Here is a 16,380-nt window from a genome sequence, read left to right on the forward strand (position 1 = left end):
GAGAAAGTAACCGGTACTTTTGAGTACCCCCCCCTCCTCTTCAGGAAGAAGCAGCAGCTGCCGCGATCGATTGTTCTTACACTCGGCTTTTGCGGGCTGGTTTTGGGTGATCGGTTGTGCGCCGCTCAGCTTTTGATCCTTGGTTGGTCCGGGGCGAAGGAAAACGACATGGCAGGGAAGCGCGCGAGCTTCGAGGTCCGGATAAGACCCGCGGCGGGTGGGTGAACGAGTCTCCTCCCTTCCTTCCCTCCCTGGCTACCCGCCGTGGTGAAGCCCCCGCAAGATTTAATCCCCGATCGTGGTTCGTGTTTAGTGCCGAGCCGTGGAAGAAATGATCAGATGAAGTGTCTTTGAGCATGTGCAGAGTGACTTTTTAAAAAAATTAAAAGGGATGGGGGGGCAGGATCCTAAGACAATAGATCTTCTTTTAGTTGACTTTGAGCATGATCCAGCCGAAGTTAAGCATTTTAGGAGTGCCGTGGATTGATTGATTGATTTCAGTAGCAAAAGTATAGATCCTCGTGCAATGTCCTCTTTTACTTATTAATACAAGGGAGCAAGATGCCGTGCTCAGTGGGGTGACTTACTTACGGGTAGCTGTTCGGACTTAACTCCGCCATTGAACTCAATGGGCCGTGAGAAATGCATAACTTTGGATCATGGTCATACTTAACTAAAAGAAGGATGTAGCTTTGGAGTTAGCTGCACAGCTCTTCTCCAGAGTGGATGCTCAATAAAAAAATAAAAATTTTAGCATAGGCCGGATGCCAAGCCCTGATTACTCTTGACTGGAGTAAAAAAATAAAAGCAACGGAAGAAAGGAATGTTAGTTTAATATTATAGCTGCTATCAGGTATGTTGGGGGTCCAGAATACCAGTAGAAGCTCTTAGGAGTGCTTTTCTCCCAACCATTAACTTTCTGTAAGAAAATTTAAGAGGCTGTGGAAAGTGGCATGCTTGGCAGCTTCTAGTTCTGGGTTGGGGTGGGGTTCCTGCTTGAAACTGATGAAATGACAGCTTTCTGAAAACAGTGGGAGAACTGATGCCGAAGCTTCTGCTCACTGGACAACTGATTTAAGGTCCTTGCCTTGCAGCAGTGGTTATATTGTTTGCCTCCATCTTCTATCCTCTACCTGAATATTTGGGAATAAACCAAATATTTAAAAAACGGCACTGGTCTCCAGCAATCTCTCCTCCGAAAGAAAGCTAAAGCAGGGATCATTGCCCATGAAACTTCTATCTGCTTTCCTTGGAATGTCCAGCTGATGTGTGTGTAACTTTATTTGCTTGCTGCATTTTCAACAATATTGTCCTTGTATTCGGTTTATGCTTTGGTGTGGTAGCTGAGAGTGGTTTACTTACATTAAATCAGAGATGGGAAACATGTTGCCATGTTGGCTTCCCATCAGCCTCAGCCAGCCGAGCCATTAGTGAGGGATGATGGGAGCCATAATCCAGCAACATCTGGAAGGTCGCAATTTCCCCATCCCTACATTAAAGGATATTGCTTTAAATACCTGCATTATGCTTTCAAGTACTTCGCATACAGTCGTCTAGCTATTCTAGTAGCAATCCTTATGTAGCCCAGTAAGGTAACTCAGTATCATCTTCACCCACTTTGCAGGAGGGAAGGACTGAGCTGAGAAAGAGAGGAAGAGCCTGTGGCTCACGGGCAGAGCTTTACATGCATATGCTCCTGGGTTCAATCCTCAGCATCTCCCCAGTCTGAAACCCTTGAAAGCCACTGCCCGTCAGTGTAGACATTACTGAGCTAAATGGGCCAATGGTCTGATTCAGTATAAGGCAGCTTCTTATGTGGCTGTGAGAGTAGACAGCCACCTAATGATTTCATGGCAGAGGCAAGATTCAACCTGGGGGTTGCCTGATTTGTAGCTTAGGCTGTAGTTCTGTACACACATACCTAGAGGTAAGTCCCACTGAACTTCTGCATAGGATAGGATATCCAATCCTATAATAATAGTAATAATAACAACAACAATAATAATAATAATAATAATAGATAAATTTTATTTGCATTAGCCAACGGCCATAGCAACATAAAGCAAGCAATATATACAATTAAAAAGACAACAATGGGTAAAAAATCAGATCCTATATCGGATTATGTCTGTCTTTCAGCTACTACATTAGGACTTAAAATATTACATTTAAACCCCAGCAATACCTGGTTAAAAAAGAAGAAGAATGCAGACAAGCTTAGTTGATCTATGCCGTTGTCATCATCTATAGACCTTAAGGTCAGTATTAGAAATTAGCCAGGCGTGTTTTGCGACTGGTGCAGGTCCAATTGCGACCACATGGAGATCTCTGGATGCCAAGTTGGTGACTGACATCTCCATCTGGCTGGCCCCTCCACCTTTCTTAAGCAGGTAAGCAGAACAGCTTCTTTATTGCATTTATATCTTGCCTTTGTCTCCAAGGAGTACATGGTTCACCCACCTCCTCAGTCACTCCCTACAACATCCCTGTGAGGGAGGTTAAGAGGCTGTGACTGGCCCTGGGTCACCCAGTGACCTTTATGACTAAGCTGGGATTTGAACCCTGGTCTCCCAGGTCCTATTCCGACTTAGATGTCACTTAGAGGAGGATCTGAAATATTTTCCTTGAAGCTTGAATTTGTTTTATTCTGTATTGCTTTATTTGATATTTCGGTCTGTTGTAAACAGCTTTGAGATTTTTTTCTTTAAAATATAAATTGATATAGAAATGAAATGAAGAAGAATAATAACAAATTTCATTGGGGGGGATGGCGCCTAGACATTCCGCTGTGGCAACCGTAACCCATGTTTAAGGCGCCATTTGGAGCTGAGCTTATATGTCTGAGTTTCTTAAGGGGCTTTTGTGAAAAGTAATATTTTGCCTTCTAAATCACTGCAGGGTTGGGCTGAGACCATCCTCTCCAGGAAGCCGCAGTTGTGAAGACATTGCTTCTCTGCATATCGATTTTGATCTCCAGTGGAAGGGACTTTCAGCAGGGTCTTCCTGCTGATCTTTGCCCCTGCCTGGGCTCCTAATAAAAGGTATTTTTTTGTTGTTGTGGACAGTGTGATGTTTGGGTCTGCAGGGCCATCTAGAAACAAAAACCCACAATGGAGGTCCTTATGAGCAGCTGTGAGGAACGAGCCCAAGGTCTAAATGTTTGTGGAATATAGCTTTACTGCAGTGGTAGAACTTCCTGGATCATATTGATTGCCGAAGTGCAGTGAGAGCGAGGAAGAGGGAAAACTGAGTTTCCTGGCAAGAGAACTGTTCTTTGGCTGCTGGCCTATTCTCAGTCTTCTGGGCTTGGCAGTGGAGCTGTCTAGCGAGGTCTGTGGCTTGACAGCCAATGTACTGAACAGCAAGGAAGCTGTCTAATGATGCCAGTCAGGGTTAGTGATGCTGAAGAGCAAGTGAGCTGCTTACCAGGTTGCTGGGAGAAAAGGATATGTTACATTTGGGGACAGTGGACATGTATATTTGGGGGCCCTTTATGAAACTGCCACCCAGCTGATCCCCAAAATAGGGTCACACTACCTCAGGGGACTGTTAATCTAAAGCAGGGGTTGGCAAGGTTTACCTCACCTGGGCCAGTTCACTCCTCCATGGGCCGGATCGTGCATGTGATTTCTGGCATCTGCGTCTGCACAGACACAATTTCCAGTGCCGCAGAAGTGAGTCCCCGTGCCGTGCTGCGCTGCTTTAGCGCAGCGCGCAGGGACTCGCTAAGGAGGTGGCTTGGTTCGGGGGTGGCTCATGGGCCGGTTAAACAAACCCCGTGGGCCGTTTATGGCCCATGGGCCTTAGGTTGCCTACCCCTGATCTAAAGTGAGTCAAGTGGAACTGAAAATGTGACCAGTGAGAAGGAACCAGCATGAGGGTCAGAAAGGCGATTGGGTAAAATGAGAGAGCTTCTAGGGATTGGGAGATTGGGCAGGTAGTCAAATCAAGGATGTCTCATCTGGAAGTTAACCTGGGGGAATGGCCTTCCTGAATGGATTTACCTGTGGAGAACACTGACTATGGCTTGACGCTATCTGACTCATCTTGCTAGTGTCGTTCTATCTAGTATATATATGTATTTGCAGTTTCATAGCATTCAGAGTTGATTGTAAGGAGCTTGTCTCTGGAGACTAAAGCAGAGACTTCAGGACTTCAAAACCCCACCCCTGGCACTTTTTGTAATCAATTCTCCCATTACCATTACTGCAACATAGCTCCCTCAGGAGGAGTTAAATTTTTGGATCTTCAGGACTGAGTAAAGCTCAGGACTGGCTTATGCTGCACTTAGTGAAGTTATAAGACCACAAAGTCAGGATGTCTGCGTCCAGATCTGGGGTGTGGGGTGGATCCTGTAGGGCTCTTGGGGTCCCCTGATTCTACAGGTTCTCTGGATGGAGCATCTCTGAGTTACGATCTTGGAGGGAAGGGTTTTTTTCCTCATGGCATCATGTCTCCCCCCTGACCAGGAATACACTGGGAACTGTGGGAGGGTCTTCTCCGATATGGAGGTTGCAAGAATGCGCCAGCAGAACCTTGATTCGTCTCAGACTGGAGTCTGATATAAGGTCTGGTTGGTGCCTCCTGAGACACCTTCCTCTTCTGTGCCTCTCCCTCCTTGCTCTTACCCTGGCATAAGCCACAGGCTTCCTGGTTTTACTTGCAGCAGAATGGCAGAATGAATAACAATTGGCAACTTCAAAGAGATCTTTATCTGGGCGCTTCCTCTGAACTGGGGCGAATTCCACTTCATTATTTATGGGAAGGCCGGGGCAGATCAAGGGATTATTGATCTGAAAGGTGTTAAGAGACAGAGCTAAGATGTCTCTGAATTTGCTGGCAGAGGCAGCAAGAAAGAGGAGGCCTAAGAAGGCTTCCCAGGACATACAATTTTTCTCTACACTTTTCATGACAGCTAACCCTACTCCCTCAACTACAGGCAACTGTGAGAGGTGTATCTAAGGTGTTAGTTTGGAAACAATGGCAATTCATCTTTTTGAGCCCCATCTCTTGCGCTCCCAAGAAAACTTTCATTGGAGGATGTGAAAGTTTGGAGAGGAGTCTCTGATGCCAAAAGAGAAAGATAATCTTGTAGGCGAGGGACAACCAGCCACCCAAACTCCTGCTTCTTGAACCATTCTAGCTCACATTTTGCTGTAGGGGTTTTCCAAGATGGCCGCCGTCTTGTACCAGGCAGGTCCTTGCCCGGTTATGTTAGGGTCCTGAAGTCTTGCTGTTTGCCCTGCCTCTCTCAGTTCTGTGGCCTCTGTCTCTCCAGCAGCCATGGAGGAGGCCAGCACTGTGGAGGAAGGTGAAGTCACCTCGGGGATGCAGTCCTTGGCAGTGGAAGATGAGCCTGCCTCAGAGCTACCTCCGGCCACCAAGGAACAAGATGACGCAGCCGGGGAGAGAGATGGGGAGCAGTCGGCGAAGGGAGAGGAATCGGCCGAGGAGGATTGGTGCATCCCCTGCAGCGATGAGGAACTGGAGTCCCCTGACAGCTGGATGCCTCCCCCTGAGGAGATCCGGCGCCTCTATGAGCTCATTGCTGCCCAGGGGATCCTAGAGATCCAGGCAGAGATCCTGCCCCGGCGCAACCCTACCCCAGAGCCTGACAGCGAAGACGAGGATAAATCGGATGGGCAGCTGGAGAACCAGGAAGAAGAGGAGGAAGAGAAGTGAGAGCGCATGTATTTCTTTTTGCGGGGAGAGGGGTAATATTTGACTTGAAAAGGGAGTTTGGGGAAGGATCCAAAATCTGAGATGGTGCTGGTGACAGGAAAGGGGGGAGGGGCTACCGGCTCTGGTGCTGGGCGGATTCCCATTTTTCTCTCTTTGCTGCAGGCCCCACGTGCCAACGGAGTTTGACTTCGATGATGAGCCTGCCTCCCCCAAGAGTTCCTTGATCAATCGTCGAAGAACTCCTGGTATGTTGAAAAGGAAAGCCACCTGCCTACCCTGGCTATATTGGGACGACTGGATTTCTCCCTAAACACACACACTTTCCAGAGAATCCTGGAGTCATGCTTGATTGTCCTTGTTCTCTTTGAGGAGCCCCATTTGCAACCTCAGAATTTAGATCATGCTCTCATGCACCCTGTTCTGGCTTACTTCTGTCACAATTCTGACACCCCTCTCTCAAACCGAGAGGTAGGGAACCTTCCACCCACTTCATTCGGGGACCATTGGCCCACCCACTAATCCACCCCCCTCTCAAAAATAAGGGTCGCCTCTCCTTCTTGTAGTGCTTTGAAAGTTTGGATCAGGCCTGCTGACATCTGACCTTCAAAGGCACAGAATGGGTTGTCTGGCAGCTGGCCTGAATGCGTTTTCAAAAGAGTCCCTCTCCAAACAGGAAGTCAGCCTCTCACTTGGGGAAGGCTTTGAAGGTGCTCACAAGGCCCAGCTGTCAGGCAATCTGATCCACAAATATAATGCTCTCCTCAGGCATGCTGGAAGAAATGCCACAGTGGTCTGGATCCAGATTCTCCATCCCTAATTAAATGCCAGGACTCCAGAATATTGCTCTGTGAATCCTGGCTGAAGTCCCTTACCCCTGCCCAAGAGGTTTAACATGTGAGACTCCCCTACAAAAGTTAAGGCAAATTGGCTGACAGTTTTCTGTTGTCTAGACCAGGTGTAGGGAGAACCAGTGGCCCTCCAGATTTTGCTGGAGTACAACTCCCATCAGCTCCATGAAGCATGGCCAGTGGCCAGGGGTGATGGGAGCTGTAGTTCAGCATCATCTGGAGGGCCAAAGGTTCTCCACACCTGGTCTTGACAGGAACCTAGGAAAGGGAGAAGGGCATGGACAGGAAGGCCTACATAGCATGCTTATATATTTATTGGATAAAATTTATACACCACTTAATTAGAGAGGAAAAACCTCAAAGCTGTTTACAAAACTTTAAACCTATGCAATTTTAAACTTTAAACCTATGCAAAATGTAAGGACATGCAGACCCTCTTACAGCTGTCAAAACAGAGTGTAGATTAGGGAAGAACAAGGGGTGCAGGTGGCGCTGTGGTCTAAACCACCGAGCCCAGGGCAGGGTGAGCTCCCGTTGCTCGGTCCCTGCTCCTGCCAACCTAGCAGTTCGAAAGCACGTCAAAGTGCAAGTAGATAAATAGATACTGCTCTGGCGGGAAGGTAAACAGCGTTTCCATGCGCTGCTCTGGTTCGCCAGAAGCGGCTTAGTCATGCTGGCCACATGACCTGGATAAAACTGTCTGCGGAAGTGGACAAACGCTGGCTTCCTCAGCCTGTAAAGCGAGATGAGCACCACAACCCCAGAGTCATTTACGACTGGACTTAACTGTTGGGTCCCTTTACCTTTAGGGAAGAACAATGGTTTTCTGGCAGCTTGCATTTGAAGCCTACCTCTCATTTTTTTTAAAAAAAACCTGGACTCAACTTACACTTCCCACTGAGTCCACAGATCCTAACTGGTGTTTATTTTATTTCCAGGGACCTCAGCTAAGAGCCAGAAGAGGGAGGCTCGCATGGACAAGGTGCTGTCAGATATGAAGCGCCACAAAGTCTTAGAGGAACAGATAATGAAGACGGGCCGAGACCTCTTTGACCTTGACTCAGATGACGTACCCACTCCAAAACGGCCACCAGGTCTTTTCCTGCGCCAGCGCAAATACTGAGTGCAGTGGAGGCAACAGGACATTTTTAAATTCTTTCAGCCCAAGTGGAACTGTGGACTCATGGATTCAGTACAAGGGGAAGGAAATTACTGGACGGACCCATTGGTTCAGACAATGTACTTTGGTTTGCATCTTGCAGTGACTGGCAGGAATTACTTGCTTTGGGTTATTTGAGTGTAAATAAAAGCTAGTGAGTTTGTTTTTACTTCTTAAATTCTCATTTTTGTTCTTACGACCTTAAGCGTTTGGTGAGGGTACAGAGTGTCTTCCCCACAGTGGTGCTCTGCTTTCAAAGGCCTTGGAGGGCTTTCGAAGCGCAGGGCACCTGCAGCGATAAACCTCCACCCCCTCACCTCTCTGCCTCACGCTTGGACCTGGAGAGGGAGAGCAGGGGATTGTTCCTGAACTCATTCTGTCTTTAGGGATGCAAGGTCAGGGACAGAAACACCAGACTGTATTGCTTGGAGTAGCTCCTGGTACATACACATTCTGACTATCAAGGCCAGCCAAAATTTGCGGACTGCTACCCAGGAAAGCAGCCTGAGCAGGTGTGTGTGTGGCAAGCTGTTCTCTCTTCCCACCTCCTGCAGCAGGTGAGGACGCGATGAAACTCTTGCTCCTGGAACTGTATGTGCTGGGAAGCAAATGTCTTTGTTAGATGTTTTCTGGCAGGTGCAGAAAAGGCTTGTTCAGGAGGAACAGGGAAGAAAACTGGGTATGTCAGATTCTGACAGATCAAGTCAAAGTCTCTTTATTTTTTAAAAAATGGGAATGCGATGCGATTTTTCTTTCTAATCCTGTAGCAGATTTCTGCCACTTATTATTAAAAAACCGTTTTAGAAGCTGGTATTGAAATCTAATAAGCATGCCCTAAGTCACTTACAATGCATGTTTACTTGGAAGTCTATCCGTGTCCATAGAATCATGGAGTTGGAAGGGACCCCGAGGGTCATCTAGTCCAACCCCCTGCAATGCAGGGATCTCAACTAAAGCATTCATGACAGATGGATCCAACCTCTGCTTTAAAAACCCCAGTGACCCTCCTGAGGGAGTCTGTTCCAGTGTGGAACAGCTCTTACTGTCAGAAAGTTCTTGATGTTTAGTCGGAATCTCCTTTCTTGTAACTTGAAGCCATTGGTTCGAATCCTACCTTCAGTGGGGTAAAGGCTGCATTCCTAACCCCACTTACGTGGGAGCAATCCCCATGGAGTTCAAAGGGACTTACTTTTGAGTAGATGTGGTTAGGATTGCAGCCCTCAAGTGTGTTTTGGGTTACAGCCACAGAAACCGGGTGGATGGCTGTCAAGACTGATTCCAAGTCGCAGCCGGCAAGATAGGGATGCAGGCAAAACATATGGATGTAAAAAGCAGGCAGAAGGACTTGTCTTCTTCTGTGTGTCAGTATTCTGGTCATGGTGGAGGCCTGCGCCAATAATTCTCTCCCCGCCCCTCCCATGCATACAGTCATACCCATTATTATAATAACTCGCATGCAGATCCGCAGTGACATATTGCTCCCTCAGGCTATTGACGTCCTTGATCCAATTAGTAGACTTTTCCCAGACTGGATTTTGTCAAAGTTTCTGAGCAGTGACGTCCCAGTCTGAGGCATTTATGAAATGTCGGGGTGACAGCAATACTTCAGGCCATGGTTTGCTTCCTTCATGGCCTGTGCTCTGCCACGCCTCAGAACTCACATTGAGCCAATAGTAAAGAGGATTCTGATATTTCCCCCCCTCACAGTAGAGAAAAATTGAGACACGAGGCAGAGGGTTCTAATTATTTTATTGGGGTGCAGGTTAATTAGCAAGGCTTTTTTGGGGATTAAATCCTGCCACACAAACGTCGCGGTAACAGATGCGGGGTGGGAATTAACAAATGATCACAGACAGGTGGAAATAGTGCTCACCTTGGAAATAGTGCTCACCTTGCTTCTCATTCCCAACCCACCCATTTCCAAAAAAACCTGGAGAAGTCCATGCTACTAAAATCAGGATTGTTGAACTTCAGTAGAACTCAGAGGCCGTCTGGTCCTGGACTGTAGACAGCAGCACTTGCACTTGAATAACCCCAGACTCACAGGACAGGCCACAAGGACCCGTCCAGATCAGCGCCTACCACCAACAGAATGGCAAGAAGAGGAACCAATGTATACCATGTCACAAAGGTCTATAGAGCAAGTATTTTAGGTCACAGCATCACACTGAGAGAGAGAAAAGGAGCCCCGCTGCCCCATCTGTGATACATCCCTGCGTAGATTTTAGTTCAGATGCAGAACTTCAAAGTTGGAAGTGGGGGGGGGCACACCACCACCCCAGTTCAGTCTGCACAAAGGTAAAATAAGAGTTTCCATTCCAAGGCAATATTGTGGGAGGCTTTGATGATTGTGAAGAGCAGCAAACACTATTGGTGGCATTATGGGGGTTCCCCCCCACTCTTGGCTACAATACCTGATCCTGAGCAGGCACCTACCGACCAGGGGCAAAGATATAGTCTAGCGCCTGTCGCTCGGGTCCTGCCACATTGGGATGCCAGAGATCAACAATAAATATCACCCGTGGGCCATCAGTGGGAGAACCTGTAACAAATATGGTTAGAGTTATCTGTAACCCTCAAATTGCGAAAGATCCTTAATCTCGTGAAGGCATCGCAGAATCCTGACAAGGCAGCTCAGCTGCATAAATTCACACACCGTTGGTTGCCCATGGTGAGTAAAGATCGACCACAGGTGATCAGCCAGCAATGTGTCAAGCAGGATGGCATTACGTCAGCTCCCTACTATTCTTACATAGGTTAAATCTCTTAGGGGACGCTGGTGGCACTGTGGGTTAAACCACAGAGCCTAGGACTTGCCGATCAGAAGGTCAGAGGTTCGAATCCCTGTGACGGGGTGAGCTCCCGTTGCTCGGTCCCTGCTCCTGCCAACCTAGCAGTTCAAAAGCACATCAAAGTGCAAGTAGATAAATAAGTACCACTCCGGTGGGAAGGTAAACAGCTTTTCCATGCGCTGCTCTGGTTCGCCAGAAGCGGCTTAGTCATGCTGGCCACATGACCCGGAAGCTGTACGCCGGCTCCCTCGGCCAATAAAGCAAGATAAGCGCTGCAACCCCAGAGTCGGTCATGACTGGACCTAATGGTCAGGGGTCCCTTTACCTTTACCTCTTTAAGAGAAGTCCTACGGGTGAGCGGAGCAGGCAGTAAGGCAGGCCACCCCCTGACAAACGGATTGCCAAATCTGCAGTGACATGAATGTTTCCCCTCCCATTTCACAGACTGGGAAACTGAGGCTGAGTGTATAATTTCCCCAGGCCCAACCCCTGCTACGATTTCTAAAAAAAAAGGGGGGGCAAACTCAGTTTAATGCCCCCATATGCTTTGGACTACAACTCCCAGCATCCCTGATTATTGGCCATGCTGGCTGGAGCTGGTAGGAGTTGTAGTTCAAAACATCTGGAGGGCACCAGATGTGTAGCCTTAGCCTGTAAAGCCATTCTCTTACCGTTGTGAGCCGTGGTATGCAGGAAGGAGTCGTCTACTAGGAGGCAGTATCCTTCGGACCAGCACTGAGGCTCACCCCCCACCACCAACTCACAACCAGGAGGTACTTTCAGTCCTAGAAATGGAAGAAAGAGGTGGCTGTAACAAGGAAGCTTCCTAAGCTTGTGTATTTATTCAGCAGATTTAGAGCTCACTTTTCGACTAGCAACTCAAAGCACTGAATAAATTTAAGATATGTTTAAATAGCAACCAGCTCTACTGGAGCAGGAGATGTCATCAGATGTTCCTTCCAAAACAGGACAGTTGCTGGTTACTGGCTTTCTTTGGGTTCGGAAGGGGATGACACTCTTATCCGAAGAAGGCCCTGCTGTTGCCTTTGCAGGCCCCACCTCGCTGCTTTCTTCCTTCCCAGGAGGAAATGCTGCTTCTCTCTCGCCCCATCCCAATCCTGAAAGGTGTGGATAAAATGCTCGTATGCAGAGCTCATTCTAGAAAAGACTTCATGGTGGGTGGGTGAGAGAGAAAGAGAGAGAGGATGGGCACAAAAAGCAAAGGACTTACATAATTTTTTTGACAGTCTTGATCTGAGTCTTCGCGGGGAATTGGGGGCGTTGTCTGCCTGATTTTACTTGCAAATGACAGAGCAAGACGGAAATATGTGGGTGAGGCGTCACAGAAGGTTTCTGGGGAGGAGGGGCGCATAGGCTGCATTCACACGTCACAGGAGGCCAAACCATAGCTTAGGGCAGAGGAGGAAGAAGAAATGGCAGCCATTTTGCTCCCTGTCTCCCACTGGCTTTTTCAATTATCACAGCATGGCAAGTAAGCTTAGTGTGCCGTCCAAATCCATGGTCAAGGTGTCTCACCTTTAACCACAATTTGTAGCCAAGGTAGGCCCTACGGTTAGAGGTAGTGGCTAAAGAGCAGAGACCTGAAGTATGACCCCGGGTTTGAACAACACAAACCTTGGCTGAGCTCTTGTCTGGTTTGACCCTAAAAAGTTCAGGGAAGAGCACAGCAGGTGCAAGTTCCTGTTCCTTCTGTGACGTGTTCGGAAGCCAATATGTTTGTGCCACACTCAGGCAAACCAGGCCATTACCGGAGATCAGAATGGGTGGAACAGGACTTGGTCTATTTATTTGTCTCATTTATTATTCCTATGAGCCTTGCTTGTAAAACCCAATAAAACGTTACGGATGGAAGGAAGGAAGGAAGGAACCAGGGGCAATGCAGGGCATACAAATTTGCCTTATGCATACTAGAGCTCTTTGAGAATATTGCATATTTTCAAATATACCTGAGAGCTAGAAACTTGCTTTTTAAAAATAAATAAATAAATGACACTCAAGGTCTGAACAGCTGTGTGATACCATTACATTTTCTTGTTGAAGGCAACTTCAAGTCTACTGTTATTCCACTTCCACATATCCAACTAATCTACTACTACTACATTCTTTACAATGGTTAATGTCTGAAGAACCTAACAACTACCCTGCAAGATAGATTATTATTTCTGTTTTCATATGAGGAAATTAAAGTGTGGAAGCAGCCCGTGACTCATCCAAAGCCACCAGATTTTCCCAGACTGAAGGCCAACTCTTAACTGCTAGCCTCTGAAAAGGTCTTATGAGATTCCTTTGCCATAAAGTGATTAGGGCTGTTGCTCTGTTTAAATAAATATTGTTAATTAACTGTATGAGCTTTAGCTGATTCATTGATGCGTAAATCATCATACATTTCAGCATATACGGTAGCTCTAAAGAGAAAGAAAGCATTCTTCTGATTTCTAGAGGTGTCTCATGGCAGAGTCAAAATCTTACTGGAAGAAGCATTCCCACGCACAGGAAGAAATGCCTCTTCTATGATGCCACTTTCCACCTGCATGTTTTTTGGAAAGCATTTGCATTATTCCAAACAATTTAACAGATTTTCTAGTTGGCCGATTGATCTAGGGCACCGATTACTCAACTATATATTGCAGCCCTAAAAATTACCCCTGAGGGGTACTTATTTCTGATGCTTATAAACAACAGAAGTCCTCTGCCACCTGTTTAGGGACTCAATAATTTCCAGCTAGTGGACAATGCATGCATGGTGGAAGACTCTGGCCTTGCAAGCTTCCCCACACACTGACGCCCCCATATCTTGCCCGCCTTGCTGTTCTTCCAGCATTTGCTCACCTAAATGGCATCGCACCCGGGTGTTGGTTGGCCCGTAGGTCCCGGGCAGCACAGTGCCAGGCTGCAAGACGCTGAAGCAAGCGTTTCCAAAGCGGTTGGCATTGACGAAGGTGCGCAACGCACTGAGTGCCCGGTACGTCCACGGGCAGCTGCGACAGTTCTGCGCCACGCACTCCCCTTGCCGGTAGAGGTAATAGCTATGGCAGCCAGGGTTGGCATTGGCCGTCCACCCCCGCGGGGTTGGCGCTCCGGGCGCAAAGTCCCACGCAATGCCCTCGAACTCTCGCAAGATGGCCGGGAAGCTGAGTTCAAGGATCTCCACGTCGTGGCGCTGGGACTCGCGGGGGAAGTAGGGGGCAGAAGGCAAGTCCGGGAGGTAGAAGGCGCTGGGCTTTTGGATCGCCAGGCGCTCGCCCAGCTGGTAATGGGCCTGGTCTCGGATGCCTTTGTGCAGCCGGTTCATGCCCGACCAAGAGTAGCGCTTGGCGTAGTCTCGCAGGCTGCGATACAGGCGCTGGTTGGCAGCATCGCTCCCGAGGGCACGGCGAGGGCATCGCTCCTCCGTGGGCATGCCCTGCTGGTGAGAGGCGGGGGCCGCTTGCCCGCTCCCCACGCGGTAGCAGTACCAAACAAACAGCAAGGCCAGGGAGCCCAGCACGGCTATGGTGGGCTCTGGCCGAGGGCGCCAAGACGAGGTGTCAGGGAGGAGTGGCGAGAGAAGGCCGTGCAGACCCCAGTCGGCCATGATAGAGGGCATCTTCAGGTGGGCTTAGAGCACCCTATGAGCGCAGGCAGCTCCTTGCAGCCATCCCATTCTTCAACGTCTGACCCCTGCCCTATTGGTTGGGTGCCCTTTTAACCCCTTGCTCTTAACCAGGTGCACCTCATTCAGTATTTTGCTTGGCCTCCGCTACACAGACCTAGCCATTCCTCTGCCGCTTCACTTTGTTTTCTGAGGGCGGCTGGCTTCAAGCCCCATTGACTCAGTCATTTCCACTGCTACATTTCTCATTTCCTCCTCCCGCCACCCCAGAAATTAAGGTCTTAGCTCTGTTTTGCTGTATTCTGGGCCAGTAAATCTCTCCACATTCGCAGCCCACCCACAATATTTCTGGGCATCTGTCTCCACCCATGTATTTACCCCCTCCTCATCCTCAACGCCCCCCTTAATCGCTCCTCCCTACTTGAGCCTATTCCCCCAATATTCTTCTCCCCCCCTCCCCGCCTTTCATCCCCTCCCTCCCTCTCTCACCCCCTCCTCATCTCTACCTGACGGCTTGCAGTCCCTCCAGTCCTCTGAGATTGCTGCCTGCTCTTCCAGCTTCCCCAGTCACTTGTGGTCCCTCCTCTGCCTCAGCCCGGTTCCCTGTGCAGCCTCCTCTATTGCTGTTTTCCTAATTCCTCCCCGTGCACGTAGGCTGCCGGAGACATCCGGGAAAATATTAGGGTGCCCCCCCTTCCCTTTCCCCGCCGAGCACACCCTTCCACCCGGCCCGGGATGCCTCCCTCCCTTTGACGTCTGTCTCCTTCCTCGTATCAGCACCAGGCCAGGCATCGCTGCGTAAAGAGACGCCCCCCCCTCCACCCCCGGCTGATGCATCTATCTCGGCAATGGGCAACGGGGCCCTGTATAAACAGCCGCCCCCCCCCCCGCCCCACTCCCGGGAGCGAGTGCATTACAGCACAAGGGGGAGGGAGCCAGGGTCCCTCGCTGAGTCCCACGGGGGCCACACGTGCACTGCAGAAGGCGCCCCAGCCAGGCGCAGGTTTGCAGTAAAAGGAGGGGGGCAGCGTCACTGGGGCCGAGCTCATCAACACCTCTCCCTCCACCAACCTCGCTGCAGCAGGGGCTCGCCCATCGGGGCCACCTGCCCCGGTGCCCGTAGCAACCTCCTTCCCTAGCAACGGGCCTAGCAACCCCGCGCCTAGCAACTGCTCCTCCCTAGCATTCACCTTGACCTTCCCGGCGTCTCCATTGGTTACGCCAGCATTTCCTTCCTCACCCCATCCATGAACCATGCTAAGACTCCTCTGCAGCAGAGGTGGAGGGCCTGTGGTGTGGTTGGGGGTCCCAACACTCATCATTAGGGGCGCCAGCTTGAATAAAATATTGAATAAATACAGTGGTACCTCAGGTTACATACGCTTCAGGTTACAGCGCTAACCCAGAAATAGTGCTTCAGGTTGAGAACTTTGCTTCAGGATGAGAACAGAAATCGGGCTCCGGCAGCACGGAGGCACCAGGAGGCCCCATTAGCTAAAGTGGTATCTCAGGTTAAGAACAGTGTCAGCTTAAGTATGGACCTCCGGAACGAATTAAGTACTTAACCCGAGGTACCACTGTACTGCCAACTTGAATAAGATACTGGGGGGGGGGGCATTATAGATCATAAGACACAGCACACACACACACCAATTTAATGACAATGCCCATCCACTTGGGGGGTGGGGGCTGACCCCCTCAAATATTTTACTGAGGGGGCCAAACTTGGGACCTTGGCCCCAGGAGTTGGCTCCTACACCCATCACCCCTGACTGCACGCCATCCGCTGGATGGGAGTTGGGAGTCCAACCCCATCTGGAGGTTCAGAGGGTTGTTCCCTTTCCCTGCTCCATCAGTCCAGTAGAGCATGAGACTCTTAATCCCAAGGTCATGGGTTCGAGCCCCACATTGGGCAAAAGATTCCTGCATTGCAGGGGGTTGGGCTAGATGACCCTCTGCGTTTCTATGCTCTCCAGGGATAAACTGCTCCACCAGCAACTGCCATATTTACCCCCTTGCCGGCAGCTACTTCCTCAGCCGTTCCCATGGCAACCGACCCCCAAGGAAACCTAATGGACCACCCAACTCTAGAAAGAAGAGCCTGCCAAAAAAACTGCTCAAGTACTGTCTCCTCTGGTGGGCAGCAGCTCTTCAGGGCCTGAGGCAGAACTTCTTATGTCGCCTGCTACTGGAGATTTTTAGAGTGGTGGGCAGTTCAGAGTTGGCGGTTCATTATGCTTCTGGGGTTTTTCAGTTCCTTGAGGTGAAACAAGTGGAAACACACAC

General features: G+C 49.3%; 2 protein-coding genes across 5 annotated transcripts; one reads left to right on the forward strand and one right to left on the reverse strand.

Annotated features, from left to right (window-relative positions):
- Positions 1-54: 54 nt before the first annotated feature.
- Positions 55-7,858, forward strand: PAGR1 (PAXIP1 associated glutamate rich protein 1). 4 transcript variants are annotated; one of them, XM_083409805.1, is made up of 5 exons: positions 55-217; positions 2,899-3,041; positions 5,282-5,678; positions 5,845-5,927; positions 7,469-7,858. In XM_083409805.1, the coding sequence occupies exons 3-5, from the start codon at positions 5,284-5,286 to the stop codon at positions 7,651-7,653; spliced, it is 663 nt and encodes a 220-aa protein (XP_083265931.1). In that variant the 5' UTR covers positions 55-217; positions 2,899-3,041; positions 5,282-5,283; the 3' UTR covers positions 7,654-7,858. The 4 variants fall into 4 exon arrangements, with proteins under 4 accessions (XP_083265931.1, XP_083265928.1, XP_083265930.1 ...); XM_083409802.1 differs by having other exon boundaries at positions 77-217; positions 5,279-5,678; XM_083409804.1 differs by having other exon boundaries at positions 138-301; positions 5,279-5,678.
- Positions 7,859-9,421: 1,563 nt separating this feature from the next.
- On the reverse strand, positions 9,422-15,192 carry ASPHD1 (aspartate beta-hydroxylase domain containing 1). Its single transcript, XM_083409118.1, has 3 exons — positions 13,332-15,192; positions 11,153-11,266; positions 9,422-10,231 (listed from the first exon to the last, which is right to left on the reverse strand). The coding sequence occupies exons 1-3, from the start codon at positions 14,086-14,088 to the stop codon at positions 10,122-10,124; spliced, it is 981 nt and encodes a 326-aa protein (XP_083265244.1). The 5' UTR covers positions 14,089-15,192; the 3' UTR covers positions 9,422-10,121.
- Positions 15,193-16,380: the final 1,188 nt, after the last annotated feature.

Source organism: Podarcis tiliguerta (assembly GCF_965153285.1).
Source record: "Podarcis tiliguerta genome assembly, chromosome: 13".
NCBI lineage: Eukaryota > Metazoa > Chordata > Lepidosauria > Squamata > Lacertidae > Podarcis > Podarcis tiliguerta.